The sequence below is a fragment of the Rhincodon typus genome, chromosome 3 (assembly GCF_021869965.1).
Source record: "Rhincodon typus isolate 14 chromosome 3, sRhiTyp1.1, whole genome shotgun sequence".
Taxonomy (NCBI): domain Eukaryota; kingdom Metazoa; phylum Chordata; class Chondrichthyes; order Orectolobiformes; family Rhincodontidae; genus Rhincodon; species Rhincodon typus.
The window spans coordinates 20,321,461-20,338,917 of NC_063334.1; the positions used below are offsets into that span (position 1 = coordinate 20,321,461).

The following is a 17,457-nucleotide window of genomic DNA, read 5'->3' on the forward strand; positions in this document are numbered from 1 at the left end:
TGTCTCCTTATCGATATGTTGGCTCCATGCATGGATTTGTTTATGCAATGGTAATTAAACCACGCCCTTGGCTCTTGCTAACAAGCTATAGCTCATTCTGGCCTGGAAATTCTCAGCCAGTTATCGCTCAACCAAATTATCCTGTCTATTCTGTAGCTTCTTCTGCCACAACATTTTTTCTCTGCATCAAGTCAGTGTCTATGCTGACACCTGGATTTTTCCACTGCTGTATCAGCATTCAGGACCAGCAGCACACCCGCAACTGGAACACATACATCTTCCCCAAGCAGCTCTCGGTATGAATTCAGAAGCTCCCACCCCATGCTCTCAGAACATAGTGCCAGTTTTCCTTTTTAGTGCTTTTAGTCCTTCCACCTTTTGCATGGCCAATATTTACCTTTCTCACTTTATGCTCTTGCATTCCTAATAGCATTCAATTTCTAGCTTCTCTTTGTACTTTTTGGCTTCAATATGTCTGCTGCCTCCTCAGTGCTCCAACAGAACAATGCAGATACTTCCCTGTGCTTCTACTCTCTAGCTGGCCCAGTGTTCCTACCACTGAGCAACTGCAACCATATTTCTGACTATTCCTGGATATGGTGCTCCGGACTCCCACTCTCTTCCATTTTCAAAGCTTTCTCTTACTTACGGCTCCTACCCAAGGCCTCTCTAAGTTAACAGTCACAACTACCTTCTCTCTCAAAAAAATGATAATGCATTATTAAAGTAACGAGTCAGAGTCATCAAGAAAAAAAGATTAAGACTGACAAACAAGAAGGGGCACAATCATTAAAAAGAGGTAAAGATGGCAAATGAGAAAAGGTTTCACTAATTTGAGAGATAGATTTTCATTTTTGTTTCTGAGAACAAGTCAAAGGCAATCAATTATTTTCTAAGGGATATCTTCTTGGTGTTGACACATCCTAAAATTCACTGTGAAGAACACCAAAGGAAATCCACGAGTGTTGATGAGAGACCAACTGTTTTAATCCTGGAGCAAAACATTAGGGTTAAACAATGTACTCCCTCCTGATCTATCCAGCCCAGTGAGTACATTACTACCCTCAGACCTCTCATGATGGGTAATCTAATCTATTGTATTTGCTGTTTACAAATGTGGTTTCCTCTATGTTGAAGAGACGAATCGCAGAACTGGTGACCATTTTGCCAAACCATACTATCTGCCCACAGAAATGACCCTCACCTTCCAATTGCCTGCTATTTCAACACACCACTGTGTTTGCTGGCCAAAATCTTTGTCTCGGGTTTGCTACAGTGTTCTAGTGAACCTCAGTGCAAGCTGGAAAAATGCCTCACTTTCTCCTTGAGAATCCTGCAACCTTCTGGAATCAATATTGAACTCAATAGTTTTAGGGTCTGCCTGAGCTCCTTCTATCATGTCCTTACCCCAAACCCCACACACTAGGGCTTGTCCTCACATGAGCTGCTACCATAAACAGACAATAAATTGTCAGACAATAACAATCCCCATTAACAGCTATTTATTCTCCTAGGCTGACCTTTACCCATTCCTTTGTCTGCCCAACTGTTTTTTTTTCTCTCTCTGTGCTCCATCTCCACCTATTGTTTTCTCTTTCACCCCCCCCTGCCCCTTTTCCAGCATACGTACCAACCTTTTCCTACCTACAATCAATTCTGAAGAAGGGTCACTGGAGCCAAAACATCAACTCTGCTTTCTCTCCGCGGATGCTGCCAAACCAGCTGAGTTTTCCTGGCAATTTCTAATTCTGATGGTTGCACCATTTTCTGGCTTGCTTATGTAAGTGTATGTGTATATACATGTGCATGTTACGTACGACAGCATTTTCCTGCACACTGGTATCTCTTGATTAATGGTTTAACATTATGTTCTGATTTTGGAAAATTTTATTAGCAAATGAGAACAATTTGGGCCAATGTAAGACAACTTCAGGAAACAGTCCAAAATGTGCCATTAGCTCTGGAAAGTGATTTCTTATTTTTACCATTTCAGATTAAGAACGGGGATTTCCAAAAAGGCACAAAGCAACTCGAGAGAGAAAAAAAACAAAATAGTAAACCAAATTGCAACAGAAACTGGTAATACTGATGGTGGTATTTGCCTTAATTACTGGCACCACAGGGAGGTTTTTTGAAGTAGATCACTGCCACTTTGTCTACACTGTGCCCGAGATCTGTCCTATCATCAATAGCAGAGGATAGACAACGGTAAGTCTAAACTGAAGAATTGCTTGTCTTATTTAACAAAAAGGATATTTGCATGACAGTAGTAAGTACATTTTACATCTCTAATTAGGCATAATCATTAAGGAACTCTCAGGAGTGGTTCAGAATACATTTAACCCATATGAAGACCATGACGGAACTCCCAATCTCGAACCAAAGACTGTGTGACATTATCTGATTGGGTGGACATAACGCAACTTCAATATGAACTCTTCCAGAGCTATTTCCTTACACAACACAGATAATCTGAAAGTAACGCCCCTTGTGGAAACACTTGACGTGGCTCTTCAAATTTCCTATTCCGTTGAACATTCCCATTCCGTTATTACTCAAAACACATTTCCATGGAACCACCAGCATCAATGCATAATTTCAGTGACCAGCACTAGCCTTTATTCTTTGAGATCACTGTTTACAATTTTAATATCAGCGAGATAATCAAATCACTTGACATTTAGTACCTATAGGCTCAACAGCTGTAGATCAAATCTGAAAATATACTCCATATTTGACTTAAACACAATTATTATTTCTGTAATTAATAAATTTATTGCCATTCTGCCTCATTCTCTGACGCTATTCCAGTTATCTTAGTACTCAGCACGCAGGTATCGAGCTTGCCAATTTATTCCAATCAGTTTAAAAAGGATGTCAAGCCAAATGGGCCCTCACAGGATGATAGTAGAAGTCAAAAAGGCAAAGTTAATTAGAGGATTCTGAAAGTTGTTTGTCATGCACCACAGAACACCTCAACAAACAGCCAATTCAATGGCCAAACAAGAAAACAGCATCCTCATTAATTCGTCTTTCATTTAACATTAAAATGATCTTTTACATCAGTCAAGGCAGAGGCACAATACAAAATGAAGATCTTTTGTGTTTCAGTACAATTTGTTCTGGTACCTATTACTCTTCAGTTTACCCCAATTAATAACCCTCTGTATTCCCAACATATTTTGAGTTTAGTGGACTCAAGTGTTACCCAAATTGGATTTTGGGGGCGCTTGAGACGAGAAGTTGTAACATAAAAATAAATAGAATCATTCAAAAAGAAAATCATTTGTATTCAAGTGCTGATATTTCAATATTAATCTGAAGAACAGTTATTTGATGATGCAGTTTCTTGCATATGGACTTTATTTTGATGCATTGAGGAAAAATAATAAGCAAATTCCAGCTGGATTGGTGGACTACCTCCACACAACTCCTCTCATTCTAGGTTTTAGCTCGTTGTTAAATGACGTTGTTGTAAAAGGTTACATGGCAAAATGACAGCAGGGGATCAGGCAAAGCACAGCTTATCAAAATGTAATTCTGCTCACAGGTACTGCTGGTTAGCTCAAAAAACAGACACAAGGGATTTTACCAATAAATGCTGGAATAGTGTTGTTATCCTTGAGTTTGCTGATAATGTGCTATCTACACTGGAAATCTATAAGCAAGAAGCATACCACACTGGGGGCAATCCACCTTCATTCTCTGTAGCATGCACCCTTCCCTGAAGGAGAACTTTGATGTCAGTGGGGAGGCAGAAGACCATGCAAACTCAAGCTGCTCCTCTGCTCTCCTGGGAGACCATTCCTACATTTTCTCTGAATCGTTCTCTCCTATTCTGTGTGCACTCAAATACATGGCACTGGCAGGGTCCTGGAGGGTGACAAAGCAACTGTTTTTAATCCTGAATCATCAGAGTTGCCAGTGTCACTACAGCTGGACTGAAACACATCCTCAACTGATGTCCACAGCAGGCATTTTCGAGCAAGGCCAGTAGTCGATGGGTAGTGGTCAAGCAAGAATCTCTTGATTCAATATTCCCCTCCCTGTCAAAGGGGCATGGAGCTCAATAGTAAACAAGATCATCACAGAAGCAGGGCCAGATCATTTCACGACAGAATCACCTTCTCTTCCACCAACCAATCCAAGCCAGATGACGGTGTGCAGCAATAGCTGTCACAGTGTAAAATAGCTGCACACCATCATCTTATGCTACCTTTTGTGCAATCAGCACAGCTGAAGCCATGACCACTTGTACTTATTGACTGCTCTGAGTGCTTATGCAAAGAGATTCAGTGCGATTAACCTTTTAATATTAAAGCAATTACAACAATTAGTGTGCAAATAAAGGATGGAAGGTAATTTCCCTACAGGTATTACACTGTAAAATATTTCATGTTTTTTTGATTTTTGCACAGATTTTCATGTTTAAAAGTATCCATACTTTGAAAAACCGTTCATAGTATTGCCAGGCCATCGTAACAGGAAACTGCCAGCAGCACCAGATGGGCTTTTGCGAATAGCGCAAATTATTATTTTTTTTTGCTGCTATGATACCTCACTTTATGGGACTGAAGCCATTACCAAGGGCACCAGCATGCAGAGAATGGCCTGCTTAGAGGAAGGGAAAACAAACACCTTATGTCTAATTCCATGAGCCAACCTACAGTGCAATAAATTAAAGCAGATAATTTAACAGCCAGCAAGCCTCAGGGAGACACAAAGCACAGGAAAAATGTCATTGCACAAAAGGTTCTTTAAATGGTGAATATGCATGGAGAAATAAAACTGTGGCTAAGTTACCTGAATGTAGGCCCTGCAAGAGCGCTCTCTTTTCTGAAGCTGAATCCATAGAGCCAGCATTATCAATAAAACACAGAATATTGGAAAGTTAATGAAAACAGGAAAAGAGAAAAAAAAACACGAGTTTTACCTTTGAGTGCACAACAGGAAGAAAAAAACCAACATTACAGAATCAATTGTAAAAACATCTCAGCCTGTGAGCCTCTTCATTGTTTTGTTCATGCTAAATTATCCTGTTTGACATTCAACATAATTAGAAGTACTGTACATTTAATTTGCTCTTCCAGTCCTACACTTCAATTACATGAAGAAACCAGATTACCTCAGTTTAAGTTACAGGGTTTAATTCCTTCCCACTACAGAGTTCCAAAACATACATAATTGCAGTTTCTGCAGTCCATTTAACAAAGATGGTTCAAACTACACCAAGATGTTCTAGTCTGTGTTCATCAATCACTTCAATCCATTTGATTGAATCCTTGGCCCAGATATTTCAATCAGGATCAGGTCCCTATTTCCAACTCTGATTAGACCAAAAATGCTTACCTTCCTCCGGCTTTTCTGAGTGAATGGAGGGTTCTTCAGAATTGACTCACTGCTGCAAACCTTGGCGGGAACGACAGCAGAGAATCTTCACAGAAGCCATGCCCCCCTCCTACAACACTAACTTCCACATTCCAGCAACACTTCAAATGTCCCAAAGATTCTTTGAAAAGCTATGGAGAGAAGGTAAGTGTAAACGGGAATAGGGGAGTAAGGTAAGTGGGTAGAGTTGTAGATAATGTAGAGTGTCAGATAGGAAGAGACATAAGGTAGCAGGTGGGTCAGTTGGGAGGGTTTGTCAGATCTGTGCTAGTCAAGTTGAGTCAGGATGGAGGGATCGTGGTGGATGTTGCAAGTCGAGTCAAGTCATGTAGCTATCCAGGAATTTGACTAGGTTTTCTCCTGTCTAACATTTCTCAGGTAAATATCCATCTATTTTTGTACCATCTGAAGTCTCTAGCTCTGCTCAGTCTGACTCTTTCTTTTGCAGGGTCATACAGGCAATTACCACAGACTCCTTCCATTGGAACTTCCATGGGGTCCTGTTGTGCAATCTGGGGCTGGGGTACATCCAGTCTCCAACCATCCGGAAACCTGAATATCTGAGCCTTTGTCCGAGTTAAAAGAGGCAGAAGGTGCAGACATGTGGCAGGGAAGAATTTATGACTAAAGTGTAAAGTATGAAAATAACTAAGCTGAAACAATGAACTCTGAGCACATAATTCAATATTAACAGCTTTATCGTTAACCTTTTATGTTTGAGTAAGTTAATAGCCTTTTTCTGAGACATTCTGGAACCGTGGAACAAAAATGTCCATTAGTTGTACAATGAAACACAATGAATTCACATAGCCTTGCAACATGACGTAGATGAATGTTGAATTAACTAGATTCACAAGTCAATCAACTTGAAAATGGTTCTCAACAATCACAGCTCTAATACCTCCTGCACACAATAGGCCAGTTTGGTTACTCAAGCTTGCGTCCAGTATGAAAAGGTTCAAAATAAGAAATAGCTGCAAATGTAGTCAATACACCATTTAAAATGCAAATTAACACGTTATGTTCAATGTCATTAAAAAAAGAATAATTTTGGTTTGTCATAATCCGCAGCGTTTACAGAGAATGAAGTGGAAACTGATTGAAACCACCCCATGAATTTTCTCTTCACTATTTTGTATATCACATTGTTAATTAAAGAGCTTTAGGTCACATCTGAAAGCGAGTCATATCTCTTATGAAATTGCTAAGATGGTCATTTTGCAAGAAAAAAAAACATTTAGATCACTATTTGCAAAGGTTTTGTACATAAAATGTTTGCTAGTTCACGTTGACTGTGTATATTTGGAGTTGAAACTAATATAGTTAGGAAGTTTTGCAGAGGTACACTCAATCGAATCATGGACCTCAAGTATTTGTGCACATATGGACAGAAACAGAAATGTTGTAGAAAATGCGTTCCTTATGTGCATTATGTGCCTTGTTCAAGGGTTGATGAGGACAAGGGTATCATGTAGTGTACACATGGGTTTCCAAAAGGTGTTTGATACAGAGCTGCTCTAAAGACATGTAAGCAAAGTTAGAACTCATGAGATTAAATGAACAATGGTAACATGGATTTGAAATTTTCTGGGTGACTGGAAACAGTTGTTAATGGATTTTTTTTTGGGATGGAGGGGGATTTTGGGACTGTAGAGAAGATACCCAGGAATATGTATTAGATCCCTTGTTTTTATGACATATATTTATGATTTATATCTCAGTATACAGTACACAGTTTCAAAATTTGGAGATGATACAAAGCTTATAAATGTTGTGAACTGTGAGGGGTACAAACGTAGAACGTCAAAAAGACATTAGTAAGTTGGTGGACTGAGTGGACAGGTAGCAGATTAAATTCGAAGCAGAGAAATCTGATGTGATTTGTTTTGATAAGAGGAACATGGAGAGGTGGTATTAAATATAGACTTTTAAACTCTAGAGGTGGTTCGGGGCAGACTGACCTGGATGCATTTGTGCATCAATCATTGAAAATGGTAGGACAAGCTGAGATGGCACCAAATAAAGCTTACAGTATTTCAGATGATTAATGACAGGATAAGATATTAGAGCAAGGAGGTCACATTCAACTTGTACATGGGGCAGTGGACAGTGCAGAAAAATTGCTAGATGGGACAGCATTTCAATTTAGCATCTGGACTAATGAGTGACATCACACCATCCACAAATGTCTTGTCTGATATACTGGACTATGAATAAGTTTGCTGAGTTGTTGATGATTTTTATGCAACTGAAAAGGCCAGAAAATAAGTGATAACCATAGGAGTCAACACTTTGAAAACAATGTCATAACAAGGGGCCCACTATACTGACCAAACATGTCAAATTCCATTTTCATCAATTGCAATGAAAGCATTTTATGAAAATATTAACCAGTGGTATATCTGAACTTCATTCAGCTTTTTCATGAAAACTGTGGATTAGAACACTTTGCTATCACACACTTTGTAAGTACAACGTAAATTTCATCATATACTTTTTTTTATTCATTCACTTTGCAATGAATGTTCAATTATTTGAAGAAAATTTTATATTTAAAAATTGACATCATCTTCATCTAGATATCTGCAAATTCCCTATTGCTCATTGCTTACAGGTTCAGATAAATGAAAGATCTAACCCCAATAACCTACTCTTCTTTCCCAATGGCAGGAATACAGACAACTCAATGGAAACCAGGAACTTTCCATGGAAAATGTAGCTGGAAAGGCATATATTGCTGTTTTATGTTCCTGAGGACTGGCAAACTCACAAAAATCATTTATGGCCTGTAATCTTAGACACAACAGGCACTCTGCTGTTAAAACATGCACAATATTAACTGAACAAATAAAAAATTAGAGTATGATCCCAGAGCAAGTTTGGACTCAGACAGGGAGGTGTGAAGTTAAGTCAAACACACTCATATTTTAACAAAGCCTCATATTTTAATCATTAAGCCAGACTCTATTGACTTGTTAATGCAGGGTTAATGTTGCTCCAACATCAATTAAAGTGCTAAAACATGGAGATGTTCATGGGTTGGAGCATCCTAAATCATTTGTCACAATCATCTCAAGGGTTCCAATGAGAACAGCAGTCTTCCACTAACTTCAAATTGGACCGTGTATAGAGTCATATATGAGGTGAGATTTTCTCTCATGTCTTATTTTCACCCACATTGTAAATGTGGTCACAGGTTAAACCAGGAGGCAGGAAATTAAAAATAACAATCTGGGCAAGTATACTGCAATGACTAAATAACACATTATGAGCAGAGAATGGTCTAGAGGCTTTAATTAAAAGTTATTTAAACAATGTTCTTTTTATGTTTTTTCGGATCATGTCTGTAGACAATGCCACCAGTTGCTTGACTTTCAACTCAGGGTTTCTCAGCTTGAGGGGAAACTGTGAGTCACTATGGAGCAATACGGAGACTGAGTTCTCTGCATCACATCTTTCAGGAGGCAGTCACTTCACAGGCAGTGAAGGATCAGGACACTAAGTAGGTGACCATCAGAAGATTTGGAAGAAGCAGAATGTCATCAGGGTGTGTGCCATTTTCCTTTACTTCAGCTTCAGTTGTGTAGCAGCATAGATTAATTTTGGCATCCACTGACTGTTGTCGTTCCTTTCTAATTTCCCTTACTTAGGCTTAAGGTTCAAATCAAAATTTCTCACCCTCAAAATAAATGTGAAATTCTCTTCCCTGGAGAACCCTTTACTGTGTGATTGTTAATTAATCCTACATCACTACACATTCCCTCATCTAAAATAACTTGTTGTCTGGTTGGTTCCAAATATAACTGTCTAAGAAACTATCCCAGATACTCCACTCATTATATTTGCCAATTTGCTTAGTCCAATCGATATAAAGATTTTTTTCTTTTGAAAAATCCATGATTACTACAGAGCATTTCTTAAAAGCCCACATTATTTCTTGATTTATACTCTGTCCCACAGCATACCCAGAGAACACAATCCAAATTAGAAAGTACTTAGACTAGTCCTGTTTTTTTCACTTTGCAACCAATTCTACATTTTGATCTTCTGAAACAAGAAATATATCTCACTACTATACTGATCTAATCCTTTATTTGCAGAGCCACACCATCTCCTTTTATTTTCTTGCCATCATTTCCAATGTCAAATATGTATCAATATTCAGTTCCCAGCCTTGGTCACCTTTCAGTCCCTGTAACTGTATGTCTATAATGGCTACTATATCATACATATTTGGCTGTATTTATTCCACCACCTCATCTACCTTCATCTGGATGCTGTCTGCATTCAGGTAGACCTCTGTCTTTTTTTTTTTCACTTTTTTTTTCTATTTTCCAACACACTGCCATGTTGATTGGCTATTCCTTCACGATGTTTTGACTCTCAGTACCCATATTGCTACCCTCCACTATTAGGCTGAAAAAGGTATGATGACTTTAACAACCATGTGGCCTACGAGGCAGCTTGCCCAGTTGAAGAAAGCTATGTTGATCAACAACAACCTGTCTGATGGATGACAGCCTCCTTCAACATGAACAACTGCTTTGAGGTATTCAGGATAGTGACTCTTGGCTTACAGAAACCAAGGGTAGGAGTAACTTTCTACAATATTATCCTTTGTTGCCTTGGCGGCCAGACTGTTATGTTAGGTCAAAATGACTGATTTTAATCATATTTATTTGCTGCCAGGAAGGTGATATCTTCATTTGAAGGGCCATTCTGGCTCATTATTCATCAGCCTCAACTGTTTGCAACTTATTCTTCAGCTCTAACCAAATCCACTGCAAATGAATAACTGCATTGACTCTTAGTGTTAATTTTTTTTCAAGCTTTTAAGTATACATCATTAAGCACCAAACTAGTTTGCTGTTGATCGTACAGAAAGTCTGTTTGTTTTAACATGCACTTAAGATTTTATAAACATAAATGCTGACATTATGGACAATTTTAATACCTGGTCACTGAACATCAATATCATTCAGCGTTGTAAATTGGATATGCAGGTTACTCTACTGTACCAAATGGTATTTTGAGCAAACATCCGATGCAGTGTTGCAAGTCAGTCACTACTTAAACACACCATTTAAAATGGAATATCTAAAAAGGTCAGAATAAGTTTAATGAAATGCTGCAAAGAAACACTTTTTAAAATCCACATGGCAACAAGATAGTTGAACTCCTGCCCCGAGCAAGATTGTTGAGAGCTTTTGACATTTTGCAATAAACTTTCTTGCACTGGAGGAAATCAGTGTTTCTTCGACAGAAAACTGCGCAATACCCAGAAGACTGTCATCATATCGGTTCCTCCTCAATCACAGCACTTTTATTAATGAATGTAGAATTCAACATTCCACTTGGCTATCACAATTCTAAACTTTGTTGGCATAACATATCAGTATACTTAGTCGCATCCTGAGAATAAGATTCTCGTCCACGATTTGGAACCTTGCTTAATTCTTTTGTCGCTGTATTATCTCTCCATTTAAAATCTGCAGGTTTGTGAAAGAGGAAAGGCGGTTTTTAAAAGGTATTTCCTTGATGTAGGCCAGTAGAATGGGAAATGTAGATGCATTTTCAATGCTTAACTGGTTCCTTTACCCAAAAGCACTTTGTAAATCCATGTTGCAATGTGCAGTCAGGACAGTCATAAGAGGTCCGCATTCTGCTGTGCAGGAGTCAGGGGGACAGCAGACCAATATTGCTCTCCTGCTGTGTAAACTAAGCAGACCCCACTGTCATCTCATTGCAGTTAGACAATTTGCTGCCAACCTCATGGATAAGATACAGGTGTCCCACTTTAATGTGCACTGTAGTTTCATAAAAGTGATGTATTGATATCAACTAATTATTTAAAGAAAAGCAAAACAGTTGAGCTCCCAGGAGCTTAATTTCCTCTGACACTGCATTACTTTACAAGTTTTCACAAGCTTTCCTTTTTGTGCTACTTTTATGCAATTGTTACATAGTTTAGAGAACGCACAAAGGAATTTTACATGTTTACGTTAAGTAAAGCCACCACAGGAAATTAAATCCTTGGCACCAATCTTAAATCAGAAGGGTTAAAGCCCAACTTAAATATGTTTCAGCTGTATAAGAACCCTCAAGTGGGCAGTGCAATTAGTTGGTTTATGGGAGACAGAAGCAGCTTGCATATAAATACAAATGACTTAAGGTGAGTGTTAACTTTAGGCCTGATTTTAAAAAGGAACCGAGTATCAGTCTAAAATCCAAAAGCATGTGAAAATTAGACAAATACAATCCCCTTAAATATTGTAGCAAAGGACAATATTCAAGAAAAAAAACAAACGATCTCATGGTATTTTGAATTTGCCTGAAAATTAAGCTATATGAAAATAATGTCTCTCAAGTAATTCTGCTGCATTTGTCTGAGCACATTATTACAGATTTTTCAATTAGCCCATTGAACAACACATAAACTAGGGAAATTGAAGGTGACAATACCTTCCAATAACAAAGGCTTCCCCTATGTCTTTCCACCTAATGTACCAATGGTCCCATCCAATTCAGAATGAATCACAGGATAAAAAAAAACAGGAGAACTGAATAAAACCAATGCAAAGATGTAGATTTCCTACCTTGTTCAGGCTCCGAGCTGCACTGTCTTTTCCACCTGGAGTTAGGTTACGAAGTTGCATGTTGAGCAAATCGACTAACTGTTCCATGAGCTTGACAGAGAATAAAATATCGCCAGCATGAATCAGACTTTTTGTCTGCTCTGCAAGTTCTCGAGCAATATTGGCAGCAGCCTCCCCGGATCGAACCTGTGATTTTAAAAAGGCACATCATCTTAAAAAGATACATTGCTCGCTTCCAGTCTGGAAAAAAATCATATAATGAGCCTTCTTCTGTACATTTGGTCACCAATTTATCTATGCACTCTACACAATTCTGTCTAAATGACATTAATACTAGTCAATGAATACCAAAATTTATTTTGAATCTGAATTGGTCCTCTAATGTGGTCCATATCTGTGAAGGATATGTTTGTTCTTTCGCTATCAATCCTCATGTGTCAAATATCTGCAGTCTTCTTTTTCAAATCTATAAACCATAGGTCTGAACATCTAAATTCTGTTTGGAGGTCTTTTGTGATCTAATTTAAACAATGGAATTTTGTGGACATTCTAACGATATGTCTTTCATCTCTGTTGCTTGGTATTAATCTGTCACATGCCCCGATCACATATCTTTCTCAAATGAGTTAAACTGGCCTTTCAAAAGGGATTTGTCTGCTTGCTAATAATCTGTGTATCTTCAACACACTCTGACTCACTTATGAACAAAGACATTGAAGGAGGTCTCATGTACTTCAGCACAATTCAATACTGTTGACCATGTATTTTACCTGCAGATTAATTGCTTGCTTACTGTTTAAACATGATAGCCCTCATCAGTGTGATGCTTTCCAGGCCCATCCACCATGAAATGTTAATGATAATGGTGTAATAATAAATTTCTCGTCAGGTATTGATTAACTCCACGGGTTAGTTTACTTAAAGCAAAACAATTTCAAGTTATGAAACAGACATTACAGCAACAAACTGATTTGTGTGTGTCCAGCCTATAGCCTAACTGGAAGGCAAAGTCGCAATACTGAAGGTACATACTTGGAGTCCTTAAATGTGAATTTTCCTAAAGACGAGGTACACATTGCACAATTCCAAGATCACGTCTGCAAATATTTTTCAGGTTGGGGCATTTGTGGAATGAGTTTTAGCAGTAATGAGGCAGATTACATCTCTGTGCTTATACGTAATCTGAATTACATACACCCCATCCCTGACTCCAACCCCACTTTGTCTCCACTCCATGCTAACTAAATTTATTTTCTTTTTGTCTGGGAGAAGTAACACAAACATTTAAGAGCAAGCAATTAGGAAAATATATTTATGTTGAAAAACAAACTTGTTTTATATAAAGAAGCAACAACAAAGTTCACAGCCCAAACTCTTAACAGTGTTGTAGAATTCTGTATGAAGTTGAAGGATGGGATACAGATAATGTAAAAAATATTGACCCTGATTTTCCAATCCAGTGTAGGTGGGAGTTACAGATGGGGATGTGACAAAATCTTTATTGTAAATGATGCTAAGAGAATCATCTGAGAAATTGAAGATTATGCTGGACAATTCACAAAAAGTCATCATAGAATCCCTACAGTGTGGAAGCAGGCCAGTCGGCCCATTGAGTCCACACCAACCCTCCAAGAAGCATCCCACCCAGACCCACTCCCTACACCATCCCACCCTAGACACCACAGGCAATTTAACATAGTCAATCTACCTAACCTGCACATCTTTGGACTGTGGGAGGAAACTAGAACATGGGGAGAATGTGCAAACTCTACACAGACAGTCACCCAAGTGTGGAATCAAACCCGGGTCCCTGGCGCTGTGAGGCAGGCAGTGCTAACCACTGAGCCACCATGCCAGCAGTTTTGGAACCTCTAAATGTCTCTGTCTATTTCAGAGAATTCGAAGGGTTCTGCTGGAGTTAAGTAAATAGTTATTCAAGAAAAAAAACACACTATTAAATATCTTTGTCTGACTTCTGAGTAATGATGAAACTGACGCCTAACTTAGTTCATGCATCGCTAGCTCTACCTCCCCCCAGAGTTTGTGCACTCCTTAGACCCTGAACTGACAACTCTCTCCAACCAGGACCCATCAAACACTGCCACCAGACCTCACCCCCTTCCACTGTTCTAAACCTGGCACCTTCTTTGTCCAAGATAACAAGGTGTAGAGCTGGATGAACACAGCAGGCCAAGCAGCATCAGGGGAGCAGGAAGGCTGACGTTTCGGGCCTAGACCCTCCTTACTTATGCACGTTTTGAATGCAGTTCTCAGAGTGACTGTGTGTGATGTTGAATCTTTAAATATCAGGGTACATCAGCTAACTGAAGTAAAAAGGGGACATAGTTTGTATTCTCCCAACTATTCTACTCTACAAGGTACCTGTCAGAAAGGAAGCATGCTCCTCATTTTTGAAGGAGCCCTGATTGCAACCTCCTGGCAGAAATGTACAGGTCTTTCGTTGTGGCAGAACGATCAGAGTGACAATTGCATGAGATTACCACTCCTCAGAAAATCAGGCCCATTATTTGAACAACACCAGGTGAAACACAGAAGGCTGCATTTCAATTTGAGTGATCATTTGATCAAGGGATAAATAGAGATGAACTAACAGGCCTTTTTGCCCAGCTTAAAGGTGTGCCCAATTAAAGAGAATTGGTAAAGCTTATGAAAAAGAAATTCATGCAGATGAAGTTTTGGGCCTAAAAAGTCATCCATATAGGACAGTAGAGTCAATTATATTGCATCCAGTACCACACAGAAGTCCTCTGTCATTCAGAAATGACTCTTCAATATAGGCAGCTACAGTTTTCCAACATCTGAATGTCTCCATAGATCTGTCCATGCACCTACTTACAATCAAGTGGCAGCTATTCAATTGGGATTTAGGGAATAGGATCAGAGACCCTATTTCAAACATTGATAAGACAGAAAAAGAACATAAAGTTGTATTCTTCTGACTTTATTGAGTCATCTTCTGATGGAAGAACCTGGCTGGAGGGGAGTGAGAGGTGTGGGTCAGTGCAAGTGACTAAGGAGTCAGTTGTATAGTTACTCAGGAGATAAACTAGGTTTTCTTACTAGGTAAGTCAGATCTGTCTGACTCTACCTCCGATGAAAAAAAGTGCAACTCAGGCCTGAATAGAGTCAGGAAAATTCCCAGCTCCATGATCTCAACCCACGATGAAGTCCTCCAGAATTCTGGATTTTTGTTGTGGGGCTTCAGGAGAAAATGTAATCTGTGTTGGGCAACCCTCCATATTGTTTGGAGGCTGTTGGGCATAAAGAGGTCTGGAAGAAAATGTCCCAAAAGTTTGGTTTGTCGATGGGGTGGGTTTGATTATATATCCACTTGGAGCTGTCAAAGAAGTGTGAACTGACCCGCAAGTGAAAATGAAAGGTTAGAAATCAGTCATACAGCACTAACCCTGTAATAATAACTAAAAAAAATGAAAGAACTGCGGACGCTGTTAATCAGAAACAAAACCAGAAATTGCTGGAAAAGCTCAGCAGATTTGGCAGCATCTTTGGAGACAAATTAAGAATTAACATTTTTGGTCAAGTGTCCCTTCCTCAGAATGGAGAAATAATAATCCTGTGATTATAATCCTCAGGCTCATGCCAATACAGATTAAATACTACTTCTAAAAGCCAGAAGCTATAAGTGCTCTGTTAGCTTGACAGTTCTCTTGACAGTTCCAATGAATGTCAGCACTTTTTCTTTACACACATACATGTCTACTTTTAAGAATCCCAAAAGGCACCTGATGACTCCCAAAATTTTCCTGGAACCATGTTGTGAACTGAATCTTCGAAGGAACTCTGTTGAGTTTTGAACATTCTACTAAGAAAGATCAGATGCATTCTAACATAGGTAGTTGTCTCTGTGAATAATGGATGTGTAAGTTAGAATTCACCCTTATCCCTCACTGTGAAAATACTGAGGGCCTGTTTCAGGAATGGGACATCACAATTCAGGTTTCTGCTGCCATTTTTGTGATAATGGAAAGCAGTTCCAATTGTGTAAATATTCAGGCCTCAGTACTGGTAATTGATATTGGATATAAAGATGCAGGTGATATGACTTTTATGAAAGAATGAAATAGCAAAGACTTAAAATGGTGAAAGACTGTGCATTTATTGTGCCTGGTTAATGTGAAACAACATAGAGTCATACAGCACAAAACAGAGCCTTCGGTCCAACTCGTCCATGCTGACCAGATATCCTAAATAAATCTACTGCCACTTGCCAGCATGTGGTCCATATCCTTCTAAACCCTTCCTCTTCATATACCCATCCAGATACCTTTTAAATGTTGTATTGTACCAGCCTTCGCCACTTCCTCTGGCAGCTCATTCCATACACGCACCACCCTCTGCATGAAAAAGTTGTTCCTTTGGTCCCTTTAAATCTTTCCCCTCCCACCTTCAACCTATGCCCTGTAGTTTTGGACTCCCCTACCCTGGTGAAAAAAAACCCTGACTATTCACCCTATCCATGCCCCTCATGATTTTATAAACCTCTGTAAGGTCACCCCTCAGCCTCTGATGCTCCAGGGAGAAAAGCCCCAGCCTATTCAGCGTCTCCCCATAACTCAAACCCTCCAGACCTGGCAATGCACTTGTAAATCTTTTCTGCAGCCTCCCAAGTTAGTTAACTAAACATAAAGAAGGCTGCATAAGACGGCTAAATTAGTAGAATACAAATTACAGAACATAATGGTGAAACAATGCAGAGCTTTCATCGGACTCAACCTTGTAAACTGTGCTCATTTCTGATCTAGAAGCATACAAAAGATATTCAAGGTCTTGTGGGGATGAGGTGTATCAGCCTAGCATCAAACGCCTAAACCAAAGGAAAGGGCTAAAAAAAAACTTGAATGTGTCATCCTTAAAAACGTAAAACCTCCCCCCGCCCCGAGGGACCTTCTGGAACTATGGATGATGAAGAATTATCTAAATCTGGCATGCTAGTGTTTTAACCTGACAAAAGGCAAGTTTAGCACAGATGCCAGAAAGCAGTTCATTGCCTGAAAAGTTATCAACATATGGAATGGACTCTCAGAAATGGTGATTTTTATTAAAAATGTGATTTAACGGAGAATTAAATTCAATCAGCGGTGATACAACTTTTCAAAGCAACTGAAGCAAGTAAAGTTAGAATGCCTTTCTCCTTTGTGTACGTTGTGGTTGATCGTCCTTTGGCATACTTGGAATAGACAACTATGACGACCACAAAAGGGTAAATAGTTCAGAGAGAAGATCACATTGTTAAAAGCCTGAAAACATCATATTCTTGTTTAAGGGTGTAATAATCTTTTTTGTTTTTACATAATTCTACTTGATATTTCCATGCATTTTATGTATGTTGCTGCTTGATTTGTTGGTTTTTCCACAATTCACATATACGCTGTTGGATACTTATCCAAACAAAATTATGCACATTGTATTATGCATCAGTTTGAGAAAAAAA

At 38.9% G+C, this 17,457-nt stretch overlaps 1 protein-coding gene across 6 annotated transcripts in view; it reads right to left on the reverse strand.

The window, feature by feature from the left end:
- adgrl3.1 (adhesion G protein-coupled receptor L3.1) overlaps nucleotides 1-17,457 on the reverse strand; it is a 607,182-nt gene that overhangs the window by 104,698 nt on the left and 485,027 nt on the right. For 4 of the 6 annotated variants that reach the window (XM_048595030.1, XM_048595028.1, XM_048595032.1 and 1 more), the window contains 2 exons: nucleotides 11,985-12,170; nucleotides 4,804-4,842 (listed from right to left, as the gene is read on the reverse strand). In XM_048595030.1, coding sequence (XP_048450987.1) covers nucleotides 4,804-4,842; nucleotides 11,985-12,170 — 225 coding nt within the window. The remainder of the gene's footprint in view (nucleotides 1-4,803; nucleotides 4,843-11,984; nucleotides 12,171-17,457) is intronic. The other 2 variants (XM_048595033.1, XM_048595031.1) reach the window with 1 other exon arrangement.